Below are 22,380 nucleotides of genomic sequence, written 5' to 3' on the forward strand. Positions count from 1 at the left end.
TCAAACTAAAGTGAAGCTGAAGAGATCGTACAAAGCCACAAAGATAACTTGAATAAAGTAAGAATATATAAGACAAAAAGAGAAAAAGTGAACTGGAGAGGGTTTCTCTGTGTATACTTGGCTGTCCCGGAACTCACTGTATAGACCAGACTGGCCTCGAACTTAGAGATCCACCAGCTTCTGTCTCCTGAGTGCTGGGATTAAAGGCATGCACCACCACCGTCTGGCTTTTAAGTTTATTTTATGAGTATGAGTATTTTGCTCGCTGAGTGTAACACATGCATGTAATACTTGCCGAAGCCAGAGGGGGCATCAGATCCTCTGGAACTGAAGTTAGAAACGCTTGTGAGGCACACCATGTGGGTACTGGGAATTGAACCAAGGTCGTCTGGAAGAGGACCCAGGGCTCTTACCTGCTGAGCTGTCTTCAGCCAGTTTGGGCAGGTTGTTTGTTTGTTTGTTTGTTTGTTTGTTTTTAATGTGGAGCCAGGAAAAGGTAGCCTTGGGATTTCTAACCTAGAAGCAAGATACTTCCTGCAGAAGAAAGTAGACAATCCTTTTTGATGCCTAAGTATGTTTGGCCCAGGCACTATTAGGAGGTGTGGCCTTGTTGGAGTGGGTGTGGCCTTGGAGGAAGTGTGTCACTGTGGGGGTGAGCTTTGAGACCCTCCTCCTAGCTGCCTGGGAGACAGTCTTCTGATGCCTTTGGATGAAGATGTAGAACTCTCAGGTCCTTCTCCAGCACCATGTCTGCCCGCACGCTGCCATGCTTCCTGCTATGAAAATAGTGAACTAAACCTCTGAAACTGTAAGCCAGCACCGATGATATGCTTTATAAAAGTTGCCTTGGTCGTGGTGTCTCTTCATAGCATGGAAACTCTTAACTAAGACAATGCCTAAATCTTACATGATGGAGACCCTTGAAGGAAAACTCTTTGCCCATTCTCTTGGAGACCCCCACCACATACCATAAGCTTTGCATGGAGCCCTTGTTCAGAATTAAGCGAATCTCTCAGAAGCCTCAGCCTTATCTTGCTATTATTCTGGGTTTGGGTTTAAGCTTCTATGGAATTACATTCTGTGAATTGTTTTTCCAAACTGTCAACATAAGCTTGTGTGAAAACTATGAATGGAAAATAGTTAGTGGCTCCTTCTTGGGATAATCTTAATAAATGGGCCGAGGAAACACGATTTATAATGTATTAACAGCTGAGACCTCTAAACCTTTCTCCTCTGGTTGGTTGTACTGTTGTTGTTACCTCGGAACGTGTTAGAATGTTTCCTCCTAAGTCCAAGTGGTGTTATACCAGAGAAGTCTGTGATAGCTACACAAAATAATGTCTTCTTGGCTGTTCAAATAAAGCTCTCAAAATCTTTTTTTTTAAAAGGGGGCAGTGATTTCAGAAGTTAAGATGAGGGTTGGGGAGGTGGGTCAGCAGGTCTGGTGACCTAGGGGACTCTTTGCCCATTCCCTTGGAAACCCTTACCACTTACCATACCACAAGCTTTAAGGTGCCAAGCCTGATGACCAGAGTTCAGTCTCTGGGCATCCACATGATGGAGAGAATCAACAGTACAAGTTATCCTCTCACCTCTTCTTGTGCCTTGTGGGACACACACAAGCAAATAAAAAATACAATAGAAATTTTTGAAGACGGCATGTCTGGCTGAAGAGATGGCTCAGTGGTTAAGAACATCTCTCCAGTGGCAACTCACAGCTGTCTGTAACTCCAGTCCCAGGGGACCCAAAGTCCTCTTCTGCCCTCCTCTTGTACTGCATGCACAGGGTACACAGACTTACACCCAGGTAAAGTAAAAGTGAAGGAGAAAAATTAAAAGATGAACATGCAGGGATGAAAAAGCAAGGGCATGAAGATAGCACACGGTGAGCCATGTGTTTCTGGCACATCACATGTAGTATAAACCATGCAGCCAAAGTAGATGTGGAAATGTACTAAGAGCCTCCTCCTGGTCATCTAGACCTAATGCTCTTTACTTCCAGCTTGGTTCATTCCAGGATCCAATGTCCTGGGTGAAGTGGGAAGTGCTCAATAGTTGCCTAACCAGGTTTTCTGTTTGTTTGATTGTTTGTTTGTTTGTGGTTTTTGTTTGTTTTTATGGCTTTTTGTTTGGATTTTTTTTTCCTGAGGTTATGATACAGTAGCAATGACTCGTTCTAGAAAATGACATTTCTGCTTCTTTGGCTACCAGAGTATCGTGTCTCAGAAGCCTGATAAAAATCACAATCACAAGGTTTCTAAGAAAGCTTTGCTTTTATAAGACAGACCCATTCTTTTCTGTTTCCCTCCTTGAAAGTGGACTGTGTTGAGCAGAGCCATAGCAGCCATGCTGGGCCTAAAGTCATGAAGCATCCTGAGCTTCGGGATCATTGTGGTGGTCCCCACTGCCTGCCTCTAGTTGTGTGTGTGTGTGTGTGTGTGTGTGTGTGAGAGAGAGAGAGAGAGAGAGAGAGTGTGTGTGAGAGAGAGAGAGAGAGAGAGAGAGAGTGTGTGTGTGTGAGAGAGAGAGTGTGTGTGTGAAAGTGTATGTACGTGTGAGTGTGTGTATGAGTGTGTTTGGTGTGTGTGAGTGTATGTGTGTGCATGTGTGTGTGAATGTGATATAAGAGAAAATTAAACCACCGTGTTCTTAAAAAAAAATACTCCTGAAAGAAAATTTTAATTTTTAAGCTTTATTTTTTCATGTGTATAGGTGTTCTGTTTGTATATATGTCTGTACATCGAATGCATGAAGTGCCCATGAAGGCCAGAAGAGGCCACTAGGTCTCCACAACTGGAGTTTCAGATAGTTATAAGGTGCAATGTGGGTGCCAGGACTCAAATTCTGGTCTTCTGGAAGGAGAGCCACAGCTCTGAACTAATGACCCATCTCTCCAGCCCCCAACTGCCATCCTCTTTAAACCCGGATAATGTTTGGCTTAGTTTTTCTATATCGTTTAATAACTATCTCTATTGTATAGACATAACTGACAAACAAATTACCACCAATTTCCAGAGAAGACCTTTAGTTATTAATCATAAGCACAAGGCATTAAACAAGATCCCTTTTGTGGAATAAAAATGTAAAACCCTGAGATGATGATGATGATGACGATGATGATGATGATGACATGTATGTGCACATGTTAATGCCTATGTGTGCATGTATGTCTGCCAGCATGTGGTAGCCAGGGGTGACTGACATCAGGACTCTTCTTCAATTGCTCTGCACCTTATTTTTTGATACAAGGTTTTCTGCATGAGTCTGAAGCTCACTCATTTGGCTATGCTGGCTAGCCAGTAAGCTCCAGGGATCCACCAGCCTTTGACTCCCCCTACATAAGTACTGAGTACCTCATGCCTGCATGTTAAGCTGACTGAGACATTTTCCCCAACTTCATCTGAAAGATTTTTTTTTAGATTTAACCATGCAATCAGACAGCACTCAGGAAAAGTAAGGCATGCTGACAGCATCAGAAAGAATTACTGTCACTCTGTTTTAGAAAGCTACGAGAAGTCCCTTCAGACTATGACACTTCCTTGGACTTTGGTCAATGGCCTCTCAGGTCCCTCGTGGTTAATAGTGATAATCTGCTGCTTTCCAACAAGCCACGTGTCACATAATAGTTGTGGACAAGTTCTGTAGGAAGGGAAGTGGGGGAAAGTGGAGAAATATTTAACTGATTCTTATTTAATTGGATTAGCCAGAAGATACAAACAGAAGCCTCCACACTGTGCCTATTGGGGAAGGAGAATTTGGCCTAGTTCATTGCTGTTGACCTTCTGTGAGCCTAGTTGGAAGGATTACTTGGATTACTCCCTGTCCCTCCAGAGCCAGGTCAGAACGCTCTGTGATGTTGGAGCATCCCCAGTGCGAACTGAAAGGGGGCGTTTTGACGTTGCAAATTGCACCACACTGCCTGAGAGTCCTATTTAATAGTGTTATGAACCTCTGATCCAAGTGAAGATTGACCGATTACCCAGAGCAATCCAATCTATAGCACACACACACACACACACACACACACATACACACTTGGGAAAACAAAGCTGAGAGTTGTTGTTACTTTCTTCCCTTTCAGATGCATCCTCTTAATCATCCTGCTAGACACAATCGTCTTGCTATGTACACAGCTACCAGGGCGCTGTAGACAGCTGTGTGTGATCCCCAAACCCTACCCAATCCACATCATACTTTCCTGCAACTCCAAGCTGGAGACTAATAGGTCTTAGGTATAAGAGAGTGCAGAAGCTAGGTGGGGAAAATCTTTTTTGGGAAGAAGGAGGGAGAGAGAGAGATCTGTTATGTGTGACTGACCACATCTTTGGCTCAGTCTTTCCCTGTTTTGTAGGATCCTGTAATTTTAACAGCACATTCGCAAGTGTAAGCCTGAAAACTACACTTCCCGGATGCCCTTGCAGCTTGAACCTGTCATGTGCTAGGGGTCTCACCAATCAGATACATTCAGTTATGAACGGTTTGTGGGTGAGCTCCAGTGGAAGAGGCTTTCAAGGTTCCAGGTACGAAAGAAGAAAAGTAACTTCTGCCCAGCACAGGATGTATAGCTGCTGTCAGGAGACTAGCAGACAAGTGGCAGTCTCACAAGGGTTACTCAACCATTGGCTCCTGGTGTGTCTGCAATGCCACTGTTAGGGAAAGCCTGGTCAGGGTCTGCAGGAGTGTTTTCTTTTTCCTATTGGAAGATGAGACCTTCCAAGTTTACAGTCCATTACTAGTTGTAGCTGATACAACTCCTCATCAAGTTCATTTGATTAATTTAAATGGTTGTGCGGTAGGGGTCAGGGGGAATGTATAACTGTATGAGTGCACCCTTGAGGCCAAAGGAAAATACTGAGTTCCCTGCTCTGCTGTGCTTTGCCTTGTTCCCTTGAGACAGGGTCTCTCACTGAACCTGGAGCTAGGATGGCAGTCAGCAAACTCTGGCAATCCTCCCGTCTCCTCATCTCATGGTGACGAGGTTATAGGAATGGGTACCCTCATGCCTGGCTTTTTATGTTGTACTGTGGACAGAACTCAGTTCTTTGTGCTTGTGCCACAAGCATCCTTACCCACAGAGCCATCTCCCCCCAGCCCTGTGATTGAATTCTTGAGGAACAGGCCGCCAGAGAACCCAAAGGCAGCAAGTAGGGGCGCAACAGCAGGCAAGACACAGAAAAGATGTTTCTTACAGCTCTTGGTTTGGATAACTTTTTGAATCAACAAGGTTTTAAAAGATACTAGAACACGTCACCTCTTTAATGTTTCTCTGATGAAACGGGAGCGAGAGAATTTTTTTTTTTAAGATTTCAGATGCGATTTTTTTTCCTAAACGAAGAAAGTCTGAACCATATGGCAACAAGTTTCAAAATCTGTTCATGTGCAAATGTCATGATAAAAATGGGGCTGGGTAGGGTGCATGGACAGCCAGGCCACATTCTTCGAAAACAGGAAATCTCCTGAATTCTTTATTTCTGTTTTAAGGCGAAGCTGAGTGGATCTGGCCTGGTGAAATCCTCCCCTTCCTCCTCCTCCTCCTCCTCTTCTTCCTCCTCCTCCTCTGCTTCTTCCTCCTCCTCCTCCTCTCCAAAACAAAAAAACAAAAACAAACAACAGTATTGTTTGCTTTAAATGCTGAAAGGAGGTTTAAGATGGAGTGACTCAGAAACGTGTGTTTGGATTCCAGTTCTGTCTACCTTGTGACCTTGGGAAAGTCACCTGACCTCTGTGAACCTTTGTCTCCTCATCTGTTAAAGCAGGGTATCATTTTCGGCTCATGGGAACATCCTGAAGAGTATATCAAGACATCAGCAACACAGGTGGTTGAGCAGGGTAAGGACTGAAGATGAAGGAATCCAGCCTCTATCTCCAGCCCAGCCCATCTGATGACATTACTCACCACAGCTCTTATTAAGTAGCCCTCAAAGGTGCCAGCCAGTGATTCCTCCTGCCCTAATCAGTGACCACAAAAGTCTATTGTCAAGGTGTTTTCTGACATACTATCTTTTCATTTGGAGTTGAAATAAGGAAGACAAGTTGCTCTTCAGACAGTGTGATTACCGAAGCTTTTTATTGTGAATGGTAGCAGATTGGAACCCTGAATCCAATCAACGAAAAGCCTAGCTGGAAAAAGCGTTCATTGGAAAGCTCTTTCTAGGTAGTGACTCACAAAAAAACAGGTTCAAACCAGAAGATGCTGCTCAAAAATCATGAGTTTAGTTGAAAGATATGCGAGAATAGTTAAGTAAATTGCACAAAAGAAAATCTTGTTGATGGTCCAGTAGAGTCGATGTTTGCAGAAGGCAGTCTCTGAAGGGTTTTGTCTTGCTCCTTGGAAGCCACCCTTGTCATTGTCCCTTCAGCTGGCAGTTTCTTCCTTCCTCTTGAGAACCTGGAGCAGAGAGTCTACCAACTTAAAGAAACATATTAGAAATAGTTACACACACATACAAGTAATGGGAGAAGGTAATGGTAACAGTAAACCCACTCCCTGCAGCCCAGAAGCATCACACAGCAGAAAGGTAAATTCCCCGGTCAACTCCCAAATCTTCCGACTTGGAAACTCTGGTGAGGAGCCCTGTGTTCTGCCTTCCCAGGAATTCTAGAAGATTCTAAACACAGTGTTAGAGAAACACTCATACTCCTGAGAGATAAAGTGACTGCTCCCATCATCTCAATACTGAGGGTCTTCATGCTGTCTGCTACACTTGTCTTCTGATCTAATTCCTTGGGTATGTTTTTGAAAGTTGAAGGTTTTATTTATCGTTGGAATAGAGCTGGGGAAGGAGACAAGGGAACTAGGCAATACCCCCTTGCACTACAACAGTCAAAGCTCATTTATGGATCATACACTGTAACTGAACCAGGAAATGACAGCAGGGTGGGCAACTTGAGGAGCACATCTGAGTCTCCACCCAAATTCTAAATTCATTGCTTCAAGCAAGTCATTTGCTTCCTGTGGCTTCTGCTCAATGTCACTGAGAATGAAGGGAAAAAAAAGAAACAGGTTTTTAAAACTTTATTCTCTCTCAGCAACTTTTCCCCAATGAGGTAAGAAACTAGATCTTATTATTTTTAACCCAGACAAGAGTTTATTACTCTTCCCAGGTTTCTCTGGCAATTTAGTTCCCCTGCTTCCGGACTGGTCACTTGTTTCTAATAAGGGAAGTAGTTCTATTCTTAGTCAAATGGTACCTACTCTGCAGCTCAGCTGTGTGCAGCAGATGCTAATGAGCCCTGGACTACGGATGGATTCCCACACAAGCCAATTAGCTTTGCCTTCCTCCCTCAGAACCAAGACTGCCACCACAAGACTGCCAGTCCTTAGATTTCCCCATCTCTCCTGCCAAATGGCCCAACAGCTATAAAAGAGAGGATGAGGGGGAACCCCATTCCATCCCACTACCTCAAAATATTGAGTTGAAAATTTTAGCTCAACTCAAGGAAGAGAAAGCCAAGTAAAAAGGGAAGGGGAGGGGGGAGAAAGCTGAGGATGGGGTCCAGCAGTCAGAGACGCTGTGGGGGGTCTCAGTCTTCCTGCACAGAGGTTATTGGAGTTACTGGAGGGTTATTAGTTATTCTTGATTTATGTTGCTTTCTATATGAAACTCCCACGGGAGCTGCTCTGGTTTCTTTTCTGTTACTGTGATAAACTATCCTGAGTGTTATGGCTAATCTCAGTTGTCAACTTGACCCACCTGGGGAGAAGACCCCTCAATTGAGGACTTGCCTTCATTAGAATGACCTGGGGCATGTGGAGAGGGTATTTTCTTGATTGCTAATTCATGTAGTGGGGCAGCCCTGGGCAAGTAGGCCTGGGCTGTGTGAGAAAAGTTGCTGAATATGAGTCTGGAAGCAAGCCAGTAAAGCTGTGCCCTTCCTCCATGGTCTCTTCATCAATTCCTGACTCCAGGTTCCTGCCTTGGTTTCCCCCAATGATGGACCATGACCTGTAAGTCAAATAAGACCGTTCATTTCCTTTTGGTCCTGGTATTTCTCAAAGCAACAAAAATCAAACTAATATACTGGGGGAAAAAACACCTTGGAGAGAAAAGGTTTATTTTAGCTCACAATCCCAGGTTGCAGTTCATCATGGGAAAGAAGTCAAGGTAGGAACTCAACTAGTCTCATCACAACCACAGCCAGAGCTAGAACAGAGAGAAACAAATGTCTGCTTGCTTGTGTTCAGTGTAATTTCTCCACTCACTGTTCAGGACCCCTTCCTAGGGGATGGTGGCACCCACAGTGGGCTGGGTCTTTCCACATCGATTAGCCTAATCAATATAATCACTCATAGACAGGCCCAGAGGCCAACCCATTGTAGACAATCCCTCGTTGAGACTCCTTTGCAGGTAATTCTAGGTTGTATCAAGTTGACAATTTAAAGCTAACCATCACAGAAAATGTTCAAATATAGATTCTATTTAGTTATTTGATCAGACTATAAGAAGGGTCCCTTTAAAATAAAGACAAATACTGCACATGTTTGTAATCTCAGCTCCATGAGAGGCTGATGGAAGATCACCAGTGCAGAACAGTACTGCCTGAACTGCATAGCAAGGAGAGAGAGAGAGAAAGAGAGAGAGAGAGAGAGAGAGAGAGAGAGAGAGAGAGAGAGAGAGAGGAAACTGCATACTCATTTCCTTCTAGAACAGCCTCTGGAAGTTCATCCCCAACCCCTTTGTTCATGACCACAAATAAAAAGAAAAGACAATGGTGGCAGAGCTATGGCCAGGATCTACAATAAACTCCTTTATCGACTCTCAGAACATCCCATAACCATGTCTGCGATTATGCATTAGGCCCTGGACCTGACCTGAGCCCTAATCCATGCTACAGAAACCATGGGATAGAAGCTCCTTTATTTTCAGATCCCATTAAAAGACTGGAGAAACGGGAATGGGTAAAAGAAAGATGAGCATTAACTTGAACAAGCCTGGCCATTCTTGCTGGCAAAGCTCTGGGGCTTGTCTGCTGTGATCCAGTAGTTGCAGCCAGTACACATTCCCACACACCACTCTGAATTAAGTAAATATCTTTGCCATCAAAACATAGGAAATGCTCAGCTTCTAACTACAGCTCTGGGCAAGTTGGCAAGGGGACTTGGTGTTTTACGACTGCAGTGAGTGAGGAGAACATGTGCAGAGAGTTTTTAATTTTAAGCAGAGTCCTTCAGCCCCTGAAACCTCCTGCAGCTAATTCTAGTGGTTCTCAGCGAGATTATTAAAGTTCTCTCCGACACCGGGAGATATATGGATTTCTAATAGGCCAGTTCTCTAGGCTCTCTTTCTCCTCTGAATAAGATCATTATAAGACAGTGTTAGTTTTCACAATGACAGAGTTTCACTTGGGGGAAATGTCCAAAGCAAGATAAACAGTAAACTGTCTCTGCCTTCCGTGAAGACTAGACTCACTTTTGCATTTGTTTTTCACAGTTCTGGAAAATGTATCCGAGAGACTAAGACCAACGCGTGCAATAGCTAATTATTCAACTTGAGGTGGAACGAAATGGAATGATGGGCTTTTAAACTTGGGGAAAGAAAAACAGCACATAAAAGGAAAGGAGAGATCAGAAAGTAAGGCCTGGCTAGATTTCATACACACACACACACCACGCCTTTTGTAGTGTTAAAAGTATTGTCCATTCTAAAGCAACCACTTTCCATGAGCCCCCTCAATCTATCCCATAATATTGCCACACAGAGACCACTGTGAAGCCACCCTTTCATAATCCCTCAAAGCTTTGAATATTTTGCTGAATATGGGTCATTTGGGGCCCTTGAGAAAGGACCTGAGTTTTTAAGAAGTTCAATGATTGACAGAGCCACGTTCAGGGGGTAAAGCAACTGCTGCTGGATACTGCTGCTTGCATAGGAAAAGGAAGCACTGCAGGAGCCTGAGAGATGGCCCAGCGGCTAAGAGCACTGACTTCTCTTCCAGAGGACCCATAGGGAGGCTCACAACCATCTGTAACTCCAGTTCCAGGGGATCCAACACCCTCTTCTGACCTACAGGAGCATCAGGCACACCAATGGTGTACAAGCATATAGACAGGCAAAACACCTAAAATATAAATATATCTTTCTTTAACTTCGAAATGTGAGCACTGAAGATGAATAACACAGTTGTATGTGTCCTTTTATGAATGTGCTACAGGAGCAAATGCAGTTTGATGCTTGTAGAACTTTATCTTTGAGGTTGCTAGGGTAGTGATTTTTTTTAATTCTTCAAATAAATGGGAACTACACAGTTATTAAATATACATTCCAGGAAAGCATTTGACCAAGAAAAAATGTGGCCAATTGGGGCTAAGAAGTCAATTACAAGTTCACAGTACCCTCAGAGCAAGCAGTCCTTTGTCAAAGAAGGAAGCTGACCACCTAACACCCCACAACCCGATTACAACCCAGAGCTTTGAGTTCCATTGGTACTGATTCCTTCATTGGCTTATTTGATCTAGAATTTTCTTCTGAATAAAAGCTACTGAAGGCTTTCTCTCTAGGACTTTTGTACAACAAAAGAGCTTTAACTTTGCATTTAACATCAAAAAATCCCCACAGGTATGGGGAAAGTCAAACAGACAGCATCCCTTCCAAAAGGCTAGTCCCAATCCTCTGTAATGGCCATCAAAGAGCTAACCACCATGGAAGAGTGAAGCAGGCAGGGTGGTGGTGGGGTGTCTCTGAGTTCGGTAAATGACAAGCAGTATTATCCATTTTCAGGAACAGAGCAAAGCAAGTCCACCTTCTCCATCCTGCATCCCAGGTGTTAAGATGACTGGGTACCATTCCCTGGATGAGGACCGACAAGGCAATACTGTCCCAGGCAGATGGAACTCAGGCTATTGTTTTGATATCATCAATGAAAAGTGGTATGATTCAGTTTCCTTGCCCTCAAAATGCAGGGGCTGGGCTCTACTGAGTAGTAGAGCATACTCTTAGCATGTACGCATCGCTGGGATCATTTCCAGCATCAAATAACAGAGGAACAGAGGCTCCCTCCTGACAGGGGGGTCACATGAGGTAACTTACTTATCCTACGAGGTGGATTACAGTGTATGGGTTTGGGCACACGAGTGAAGATTTCAGAGGGCATCCCCTGAGCTGAGCTATAGGCTGATGTAAGCTGCCTGATGTAGATGCTGAGAACCAAACTTGGGTCCTTCGCAAGAGCAGTATGAACTCTTAGTCACAAAGCCATCTCTCCAGCTCCACGTTATTATTTTTAAAGGAAGGTAATATTGACTTTGCCCCATGATTTCAAAGGCTTCTGTCCATCATGAGAGGGCATGGCAGAGCAAAGCAGTTCACCCCAGGGTGCCCAGGAAGTAGGAAGAACGGAAGTCGGAAGGCCTCTACCCTAGCATCATTATTTACCTTTTCCTTTTAGTGGACATGTGTTAAAAATTAGTGATGATCACCTCGCGTTCAGCTGCCTTGCTTCCCGTTAAATCCAGTCTCACTTATCTGCTGCCTTTGTGTCTGATCATTTGCATCTCTAGTATTCTTATATACCAATAAGTCAGTTGTCTTCAGATATACCCACTGACTTTTGAATACTGGAATGCAACTCGAATTATTCAATCTTGGAATCAATTAAAAAATGCAACTTTGTGTATATGTGTGTGTGTGTGTGTGTGTGTGTGTGTGTGTGTGTGTGTGCTCTCCTCTAAAAAGAAGACATCTATACACAGGTCTTTTCTTCCTCTAGTGCATATCAAAAATGCATACATCTGTAAGCCCACAAGAATTTATTCAAATAATATCTGTGGGCTCACTATCAAAATATCCCGATAAGAAGTCAGGCATGACGGCACACACCTATAACCTAAGCATTCAAGAAGCTTAGGTTAGGCAGGACAATCTCCAGTTAGAGGCCAGCAGGGGCTACACAACTTCTCATGAAGACCATAATCACTGCTTCGAATGGGTATAATAACTAATTAAATTCCTAAACTGAACTTTGGAACCTAGGTTTTAATACTAAGAGAAACAACTATTGTATCAAAAGAAGAGATAGCATGGAATAATAGTCTGCTTAGCATACATGGATGTTGGTCTAGTGTAACAACTGAATGTCTTCATGTCATGGTTAATTCACATTGTCAACTTTACTGGAACTACAGTCACTTAGGGGACACATCTCTGGGCCTGTCAGTAAGGCTATTTTCCAACGAGTTTAACAGGTAGATGACCCACCCTGAACTGAGTGGCACCACCTCTTGGGCTGAGGTCCTGGATGGACTGAAACAGGAAGAGAAAGCAAGAAGAGCACCAACATTTATCTCTCATAGGCACCACACATGGTCTTGCTATCACACTTTCCTCAGTGAGATGAACTGTACCTTCATTCTGTGAGCCACAATAGATCCACCTTTTCTTAAATTGCTTTTGGTCAGGTATTTTGTACAGCAATAGGAAGAAAGGTAACCAATATATGTAATACTCACTTGGTGCTCCCCTGATCAAGACCCCTGCCCCCTGAACTCTCCCTAAATACCTCCTACCCTTCATCTGAAGTGTGTTTGTTTCACCTTAGCATTTTGAACATCGTGAAAGTATCTGCCATCCTCGGGATCCCAAGTGGGCTGGAGACTGCCCAGAGGCTGATGCTGAGGTGGCTGGTGGCTTCTGTTCCCCGTGGCTTCTAGGAGGCCCAGCAAATTCCTCGCAGCTTCTTCCCAGTGGACATGTCCCCTCAGCTGCTCCTTCAGGCCATCTCTGTCAGCTGCATACAGGGACGGGGATTCATCTGTGCTCTTTTTCCCCATTAAGTGTCCTGTGAAAACAGAACAAACCCAGGATGCTACAAATCCAACTTGGGGGAACAGAAGAAGGAGCAACAGAAATGGACACCTGTGCAGTGGGCCCAGCTTCCCAGTGTATGCAGAGTAAACCACATTATTTTACTATTAAGAGTTAGTCTATACACAACACACAGACTGTACTATCTGTTCAAAAGGTGTAGTAAACTGAATCAAATTCAGATCTGTGTGTGACTCAGCAGCCCTGAGTTTTGCTACTAACCCCTACTAACTAGTAGAGTGACCTCAGACAAGTGCTGTAGCACCCCAGCCTTCAGTGTTATCAACTATGAAAGAAACAGGGCAGGACAAATCACATCTAAGAAAGCGTCCAAGTGTAAAGTCTTATCAATTCTGCATGTCCAACTGAAAGGCAGAATCCCAGCATCTCCCACCACCAATTTCAAGTTTCAGCTGAAAATAAAAGTCTTGATGTGTTTCTTTGTATGATTTTTTTTAATGTTGCCTCTCTCTTATCTGTAATACAATTGTACCAAAGGAATCTTTCATTTAAACTTTCTCTGAATTTTAGCTGAGATTGAATCTAGAAAACTTCACCTAGAAGCGATGGTAGGTTAAGAGTGTAATGAAAAACCAGTTGGAAAAAAGTTCTGACTAACATTCAACAGCCACATCAATTCGGGTGGTTCTTTTGGACCTTGAAGAAGCTCTAAGCACATGTGCCTGCCTTATAAATTAATTAGTTAATTCTATGAAGGAGGCCAAAGTACTAAAAACATGGATATTCATATATCTAATAACTGGGTGGCCAACCCCAGTTCTTCATTCTTTCTCTTTTTTTTAACTGTATGTGCAAGTGTAAGTATGTGCGTGTATGTGTGTATGCATGTATGTGTGCATGTGTATGCATGTGTGTGTGCATGTGTGTGTACATTGTATGCATGTGTGTGAATGTGTATGTATGTGTGTGAATGTGTATGTGTGTGTGTGCACCTGTGTGCACATGTGTGCATGTGTATGCATGTGTGTGTGCATGTGTGTGATGTCACAGTACATGTCAGTGCAGGTCATAGGGTAACTGTGAGAGTTGGTTTTCTTATTCTACCATGTGGGTTCCAAGATTTGAACTTAGCTCGTCCAGCTTGGTGGTAAGTGCAGACTCCAAGTCTACATATTTTTGGTTTGTTTGTTTTTGAGACTGGGTCTCACCATGTAGCCCCAGCTAGCCTCAAACTCACTGAGATCTGCCTCCCTCTGCCTACTGGGGTCTGAGATTAAAGGGGAGAACCACCACACCCAGCCAAGTTCCAGTTCTGAACACTTTCATCCTTCGAATGGACACACGTTATTTCTCTGCTCCCAGTTTCGCTGACACAGAGTTTTCTACTGTTAATAAGCCTTTGGTGCTTTTGAGTTAAAGCGTACAGACAAACAAAAATCTCATGGTTCCAGCACTAACTAGCATTGGACACAGTCAAGGGAAATGTTACAGGAATAAAACTTGAATGACTGTCTATGACTCGAAATGGAAAGAGAGCCTTTGCAGCAGTACTACCCATCCTCTTCAGAATGCTTCAGTGTGAACTCTTCCATTTGATTGACACCAGAGCAGAGTGGTGAACTGAGACTTGTTGAAGCCTCCTAGACATAAGCAAAGGTTCTACAATTATAACAAGGCTAGAGTCCAGTTTCCACTACATGATACTGTTTGGAGTGTCTTGTAAATTCCCAAAAGCGGTGGGACATCACTCTGGGATCTGGAAATAAAAACACGACTTACAAATACCTAATATTGTAAAGAGGAGCAAAGGGCCTTATATCAGGGTATCAGATATCATGTGACCGGAAAATAATTTAATTCTGTTAATATTAGGCAGTCTTCAAAGGAGATTTTGAGTGAGCAAGGATCACATATCAGTCGGTATTCCATAATATCATGTGGCTTGAAAAAGTAATTGTTAATAGCAGGCAGTCTTCAAGTGAGTTTTTGAGTGAGCTTGCCACTCAAGTTCCACTTAGAAGGGACTTCACACTGCTTGAAGACCTTGTTAAGGACACAGACCCAAATGAAGGATTAAAGTCTTACATTGTTTCTGTCACCTGCTGGGTCGACCTGGCATCCAGCTGTCCACTACACTGCCATGCATTTGGCACTCACCAGGATTATGTTGTACAACTTCCAAGGAAAGCTGATGTGTCATCAGCTTTAGTTACATGGAGGAAATTGAATCGTGATGGCTAGGAGACAGCATTGGAACCCTGATGCTCACAGTAATTACTTCAGTCACTCTTGGAATCTCTGATTCCCTGTCATCTAGTTAGGATGTTGAAAATGAGAAAGGATTCATTGCCAATAAAGCAGTGAGGTGATGGAGATGTTTTTATGAAGATCTTCATCTTGCTATGCTGAACTACATTTGTGCACTTTGCTCTAACGGCGAAATAAATCCACTGTGCATCTTATTATTGATCTAACGTAAATCCTGGTAACATTAGACTGAAGGCCAGTACTTGCCTGCTGGCAGCGTGCTGTTCAACTGGCCACTTCTCGGCACACATGCCCGATATTACAGGAAGTGCGCCATCTACAACATCCCAGGGAAACACACATTCCCTGGGTCCTAGTTCATTTTTGAGCTCGCTACTGTCAACCAAATGATCATCTCCATGGCAACATGGACAAGATACCCACTTCCACTTCATCTCCTATCATCATCTGTCACACATACGTATTAAAATAATGGGCATCTCAACATAGAGAAAGGACATTCATTTAAAAATAATAATAAAGCTTTGCTCTTAATGAAAAGAAGAAGCTTTTGTGCATCGTGTGATATTCCACTAAAGGGAAGGTGTGAAATGTAAATTAATTTCTACAGAGTAGAAGCTAGAAAAACTATACTAATCTGAGAAAATATCCACTAAGATATACAGTATTGTGTACTTCCAATAAATAGTATTTACAGGGCAGAGGAGATGGCCCAGTGGTTAAACCACTTGTCAATGCAAGTGTGTGGGTTAGAGTCCAGATCCTCAGAACCTATGTAAATGATGAATGGGCCTGGTGCTCTGCCAATAACTCCGGCTTCAGGAGGTATAAGCAAGCTGACTAGCCAGACTAGCCACATCTGTGAGCTCTGGATCTAATTGAGGGACCCTGCCTCAGTGGATAAAGGGAAGGAATAATCAAGGACAGACTAGGCACCCCACTCCCCAACACATACATGCAAACACACACCCCAGTGCATTACACTCCCCTCCCCACACACACACGGAAATGGAAGATGGAAAAAATAGTCTTTATAGGCACCCGCTGTAAATTTCAGTCTTTGATGTAGCCCTGCAATGAACGCCGATCTGCTCTGCATCCTGAGGTGTCACCCAATTCAGCTTTCCAAGTCCTGCTCCACATCAAAGTGAGAGCCACAACTAGGAGCCTTTTGGGGAAACACAGAGAACAGTTGCTAGTTTTTGTATTGACATCTATTTTCATGACACACACAAAACATTCCCATGAACACGATGCCCCACAGAAGAAGTGTGGGCAGTTTTCAGGCTATGGAGCCATTTTCCATTGCTTCTCTGAGCTGGAAAAAGTGGCTCTCTGAGAGAGCCGTACTGACAGTCTTCTTGTGGACGACTGCAGAGGCTTAGTTCTAGGGTGTAACAAAGTCAAGAGTGATGGCAAATGTCTGTGGTTCCAGCACAACAAAAACTTCATCAGGAGGATCACAAATTCAAAGCTAGCCTGAGCTACATCATCAGACCCTGTCTTCAAAAAGGCAAGGATTGGGTAACATAGCTCACAGAGCATTTGCTAGTATGAGTTCACTCCTAGCATCACCAAAATTCAAACAAAACAAAACCAGCCCTGGGCTGTATGCCTTTGGGAACTAGAGAGAATGGGCGTTGTTTTAGGATATTTTGAATTAAATTAAATCTAAATAAGTAAATTAAATTTAAATACAATTAAATCTCAGATTGTTCACCCTGGGTGATACACTTCTTTCAATAACACCTACCCAAACCATACTTGTGGGTTGTTGGTTTGTTTTTTTTTTTTAAACACAAGTGCAAGGCCTGAGTGGCCTGCATAGCAAGTTTGGAGGGCAGGCTGGACACCTTAGGCAATGGGGGCTGGGATTGTTGCTCAGTATAGAGGGCTTGCTTATGTACAAGCCCTGCATTACACACACACACACACACACACACACACACCCCACAGTCAACAATATTAAACTAAGAAGAGTGCATTGGAGATTAAATTTTGACGTGATGTTTGTGGTACCACTATGGAAGGTGATTAAGGGAAGTACCCTAAGTATTCCAGGACACCTGTACCCCATAACTACAGTGTGGCAGCTTTAGCTTGGCTTGAACCGCAGGTATGACACTAGGTTCCTACCCCCCTCTGTTGTGCTCTTGGTCTTCAAGGGTTGATTGACAGGTCATGAGCTCTTGTGTGAGGACAGAGAGGAGAGAGAAATGAAGGAGGCGGGAGTAGCAGGTCTTCCTCCCTGCCCACTGACTGCCAACTGATTCAGACAGCAGCCTTTTCATCTAGGCTCTGAGAATACCTTTCTTAAAAATTACCAGCTCTAACTCTGGGTTCTTCAACACCTTTTCTCTGCTTCTCCTGTGCCAGCCTGCCCTCTACTCTCTGTCCTGTCTCCTAGAATCCCAGTGCCCCTCAGAGGCCACAAGTTCTTTCATCCCTGGGACTTTTAGCAAGACCTCCCGAAACTACAGGATGTTAAGACAGTGCTTGGCCTCTCTGGGAAAACACAACATGGAAGTCCAGAGGCAGAGAGAGTTTCCAGCCTCATTCCTTCCCCTTGAATCTGAGACTTGGTTGAGTAATTTCCTTTCCAACACACTGTTCCCTGCTTCTAAATATCTGACTAAGGAAACACACACACACACATACACACACCTTCAAGCTTTTTAGGGAAAGCACTAGTTTTCCAGGAAATATGAGATAGTCACAACTGACTGCCTTTGCAAAAGACCTTGGACTCTGCGTTTCTTGGAGAGAATAATACCTAATACCTGGAGGTGATGGCGCTCCAGGTCATATTGGGAGGATAGATGAGTGCCAAGCTGCTACTTGCTACTGGCCTCCCTGTTCCAAGAAAGCTCTAAGCTTGTGTTCCTCAAAGCCCGGACTCAGTCCGGCTCCTCACCTTCTACCCACTGTGCAAGTCCTCTCCGTCTAGGCTGGAACCAAAAAGCCCAGAAGCCTGTGCCCAGAAAACAGAACTTGTTGACAGGAGTTAGAAAGAAGAGAGGGTTGAGGGTGATGCTGTGGATGTAAGAGACGGACAAAAGCCGGGGGAAGGGGGGGTTGGCATCAGGGCCCAGGTAAGCTTAGAGAGCAAACATGATCTCTGTAATCTCCCAAGGCCAGGAGTGAGGGTCGGGGAAGCCGCGTGAAGGCTAGGGAAAGAGCATTGGTGAATATCTGAACCCAAGGGGAGTGGGTGGGGAGCGCTGCACGTAGGTCCCCACACCCTGTGGTCTTGCTCGGTGCACCACTACAGTCTAGATTCCAGCCCACAAGGGTCCAGTCCATCAGGTTAGGCTACGATCCGAGATGTACTAGGGGACCTCGCTCCTCAAAGTTGTTTGGGAGCAGACCCAAGCCAGAGAAGGGACCGGCTAGGTGAACAATAGGAGGCAGTGGGCAGGTGCAGAGGGAAGGTGAGCAGCATCCGAGGCGTTTGGGATATCCCAGATGCCCCTCTGAAGAGGGATGCTCACAGGTGCTAAGCGAGAGGGACGGGATCTAGAGAGCTGTCTGCCATCAGCAAGGGATCTATCAGGTTTCCCAAAACAAGAGAAGGTGGGATGGAGTTTGGGGGAGATCTGGGTAAGTGTTTCAGTAGAAAGAAAGGAGCCGAGCCAAACTCCCAAGCAAAATGCTGAGAGGAGGAGAGATGGGGGCTCCCTCTAGATAGTTAGACCCTCTGAGGAGAAAAGCCCAGGGATCTCACGATAGGGACACTTACCCACAGCCCAGTGGCTGCCGCGCGGATACATCTTGGCCAGGACAGTGCCTCCACCTGCGCCTGTTGATACCGGGGCAGCTGGCCCCCGGGGTGCCTGGCAGAGGACCAGAGCCATCAGCAAGAGTGAGAGCTCGGAGCTGCGCATGGTCCTGGAGGGAAGCCCTCAGAGCTCGACTGGGCTGAGAGTGCCTTGTCCCGACGGAGCAGCTACAGGAGGAGGACGCTTCTCCGGAGCTCTGCCACTGCTGCTTCGAGCGCCACTGCTGCAGACTCCACGCGGCCCCGGACTTTATATAAAGGAAGCCTGAGCGGGAGGGGCCGGGGGCTCTTCCACTCGGGACCGGAGCGCACTGACGTCTCCCTATAGCTAGCCGTGCTCCCAGATGCCTGGCCGGGAAACCATCCATCTACAGCAAGTGATGAAAGGCTGAGTGTACCTTGACCCATCTCCCTTTCTCTCCTAGTCCCATCGGACTAATTTCTACCATCTTAGACGTCCTCTCCAACGAGATATCGTGAACCCCCACCACGCCCCCAGCTTTGCCCCTGGCAATCCCCAGCAGCAGCAGCAGCAGCCTCACTTGCTCTGCCAGATGCAGGATAACGCAGGAGGATGCACTGTTCTGCGTACAGAGCTAAAGCTAGTTGGATCAAACTCTGGCCCCTCTGGCGGACTTACTGGTTCCAAGAAACAGAAAAAAGAAAGAAAACAAAACAAACAAACAAAAAACACTCTCCCTTGAATTTCCCTCGCCAGAAATTAACTCAGTGTCCCTTAGCTACTTCACACATTCAAGGCTTCTGTAGAATTGTTCACTTTCCCTCTACCCCTTCTGTTCTCACTTCTTAAGACTGGTCACCCTCCCCGCGCAATTCCATCAATGTTAAGGGGACACGCACCATACCAATGTGACAATAAATAGAAGCCTGTAGGATGTTGTTGCCTACGGTTTGGCTGCCAGGCCGATCCTGTGGTTGTGCCTATAATAGGTGAGTGAGGCCTGTTTCTCACCAAGAGCTGGGGAACTGCCTCACTGTTCGGGGCTTGATGGGTCCCTGTGAACATGATGTTGATACAAGTCTTTGGTCTGAGTTCCTGGCAGGATACTACATTTGTGTCTCTCTTGAGTGATCACACACAACACATTGCACGGCAGTTTTCTTGGACTTGAAATGTATTTTTGTGCATGTGTCTGGCTCTAGGGAGAAAAATGCTGATTTTAAGATTGTTTTTAGTAGCCAAAGAAATACAGTAATGCTATCCCGAGGGAGTGATCCAAGGAAGAATCAAAAGGAAGAAGGAGGGATGGGGTGGTAGATACACACACACACACACACACAGAGAGAGAGAGAGAGAGAGACAGAGAGAGACAGAGAGAGACAGAGAGAGACAGAGAGAGACAGAGACAGAGAGAGACAGAGAGAGACAGAGACAGAGAGAGACAGAGAGACAGAGAGACAGAGAGAGAGATAGTGGAATCTGTAGTGAGACTCCACCTCTCCAAGGTTCCCAGCCTCTGCAGTCCATCCCCAAGCTGGGTGTGAGCTAGCCTTTGACCCTGAGCACACTTAGGCTGGCCTCCTCTCAAGCACCGTGCTTGTCAGGGGTCTGCTCTTACTTCTCTGAGACTCTTTAAAGCTCTGGATCACAGGCTGCTAGGTACACTTAGTGAGTGAAGGACTTGCCCAAGACTTGGTCAAGTCTGATGCCTTCTACACCTGCATTCAACCCTTTCCTCACCAGATTACACGCTAGAGGAATGTCCTTATTTTAGAACCTTGCTTGTGTTTTGAATGCTTGTTCCAGTGGCACTATCTGTGTTCAAGACTATGTAGCCGTTAAGAGCTAAGGCCTGGGTGGCTTTTGAAGGTCAGGACTGATACTGGGTGTGGCCCGTTTCCTCTTTACAGTTGTCGACAACAGGAGAACAGTCTTAACTCCTCATTCTCACCTCTGTGAACTCCAACATGCTTGGCCCTCATGCTGGACAGAGAGCATCTGAAAACACAAGTCCCAGCAAACCTTTTCCCCCTAAGCTGTTTCTGTTGAGCATGCTGGTCACAGTGACACAAAATTAGCCAACACAAACCTTGTAAATGATGTTTTCCTTACAACACTGAGGAAAAACCTTGGTGCACAGTCCAAACACTGGTGCATAAAAAGTCCAGCTCTTCTGTGACTGAGGACACCTTACTGTTCCAGTGTCTCTTGCATGACTGGAGACACGCAGGCCCCTCTTTCACCTCAGCTCTTACTCTGAATACCCCAGCCCACAGACCTTCTGCCACCGAAAGCAGAGCCATGTGGTTAGATTTGCATCCTGCTTAGGCAATGATGGTGTCACGACTGCATCTTGTTCAGCCCGAAAAGAAGGGACTCAGAAGATGTGAGTGGACACGGTGTCCTGCAGGTTCGAGAGATAGCTTAGTCTTCTCACCAGAAAGACAATGGCTTGTTGCCAGGTAGAAGCTGGAGCCATCGTACATCTGATTCAGATATATGAAAAAGCCTCAATAGATCTTGGCTATGTGGTTTCTTAGGTGTTTTTAAAAGTCATCCCATGGTCTGCCTTTTAGAAATAATTAACCTCACTGCAAAGCTAAACTCCTGTGAGAAAGCTCTCACCAGGCAACGGTCCATGTGAATTTGATGTTGTTTTGCTTTGGTTTGGCTCAGAGGTTCACAGATTTCTGCCCATCGAGGTAGGAAAAGCAGTTCATCCTATCCTAGTGGGCCGGAGAGCAGAGAGAAGGGGGAAACTGGCATTTAACTGACTTTTTCTACCACTCCACCCCCATTCTCTCTGGCACTGTCCTCAGGCACACTCACAGGTATAGACAGTGAAAATGAACTATCCTATCATATGGAAGAAAAAGGTCAACTGAACTAAACAGTATTTATTGCTATCATGACTTGTGTGCAAAGACTAGCTGTTAATCCCATCCCATTGCAAATAGATAACAAGTACTGATCACTGAACCATACATGAGGAGTACCGTCCCTGTCCACGGCCTGGGTTGCAGTTGCCAGTGGAGGAGGAGGGGGAAGCAAATGTGCCCACTTTCCTTCTATATCAGCTGAGGTGTAACTGGGCTCTTTTGTCCATGTCTCTTTGGTCAGTCAGCTACATGGTCACCAGCAACAGCAAGGGAGGCTGGAACTTGAAGTCTTGATAGTTATGCACCAGCCCCAATTGCATCACTACAGAGGGGCAGATGAAGTCCAAAAGGCAGCTAAGAACTTCTGTGTACTTAGAGAGCATTGCAAACTTTACTCTACAAATTACAACTGAATCCTACAGAGCCAGTCAGCAGGAGATTGTCCTGGAGAGACAGAGTGGAGTTTTAGCCTATATCCTCTCTGCTTCATAGTTCCTGTCCCTTGGTGGTTCTCCTGTTACCACATGGGCAACACCCCTTATGTCTAGGGCTGCTGTTGGCCACACGAGGGCACTTTCTATTAAATCCTGGCTCCATCCAGCAACATTTCATTTGATGTTGGTTGGTTTATTTGCTTGTTTCGGAAGTGCTGAAATGATTCATGGGAGAAAATTACAGAGCACCATAATTATCAAACCAATGAAGAGCACACGGTATCCTTTATTTTGGCCA

General features: G+C 45.0%; 1 protein-coding gene across 2 annotated transcripts; it reads right to left on the bottom strand.

Annotated features, from left to right (window-relative positions):
• Positions 1 to 6,038: 6,038 nt before the first annotated feature.
• On the bottom strand, positions 6,039 to 19,035 carry Grp (gastrin releasing peptide). 2 transcript variants are annotated; one of them, XM_028774325.1, is made up of 4 exons: positions 18,769 to 18,913; positions 12,538 to 12,774; positions 11,373 to 11,384; positions 6,345 to 6,409 (listed from the first exon to the last, which is right to left on the bottom strand). In XM_028774325.1, exons 1-4 carry the CDS (start codon positions 18,911 to 18,913, stop codon positions 6,345 to 6,347), a joined length of 459 nt encoding a protein of 152 aa, XP_028630158.1. The 2 variants fall into 2 exon arrangements, with proteins under 2 accessions (XP_028630157.1, XP_028630158.1); XM_028774324.1 differs by lacking the exon at positions 11,373 to 11,384 and having other exon boundaries at positions 6,039 to 6,409; positions 12,530 to 12,774; positions 18,769 to 19,035.
• Positions 19,036 to 22,380: the final 3,345 nt, after the last annotated feature.

The sequence above is a fragment of the Grammomys surdaster genome, unplaced genomic scaffold (genome assembly GCF_004785775.1).
Source record: "Grammomys surdaster isolate TR1022 unplaced genomic scaffold, NIH_TR_1.0 239, whole genome shotgun sequence".
Taxonomy (NCBI): Eukaryota; Metazoa; Chordata; class Mammalia; order Rodentia; family Muridae; genus Grammomys; species Grammomys surdaster.

Coding starts and splice junctions, on each gene's coding strand:
- Grp (XM_028774325.1), bottom strand. CDS start 18,913: ATGCGCAGCTCCGAGCTCTCACTCTTGCTGATGGCTCTGGTCCTCTGC. Junction 12,775..18,768: donor CGGCAGCCACTGGGCTGTGG/GTAAGTGTCCCT, acceptor CTGTTTTCACAG/GACACTTAATGGGGAAAAAG.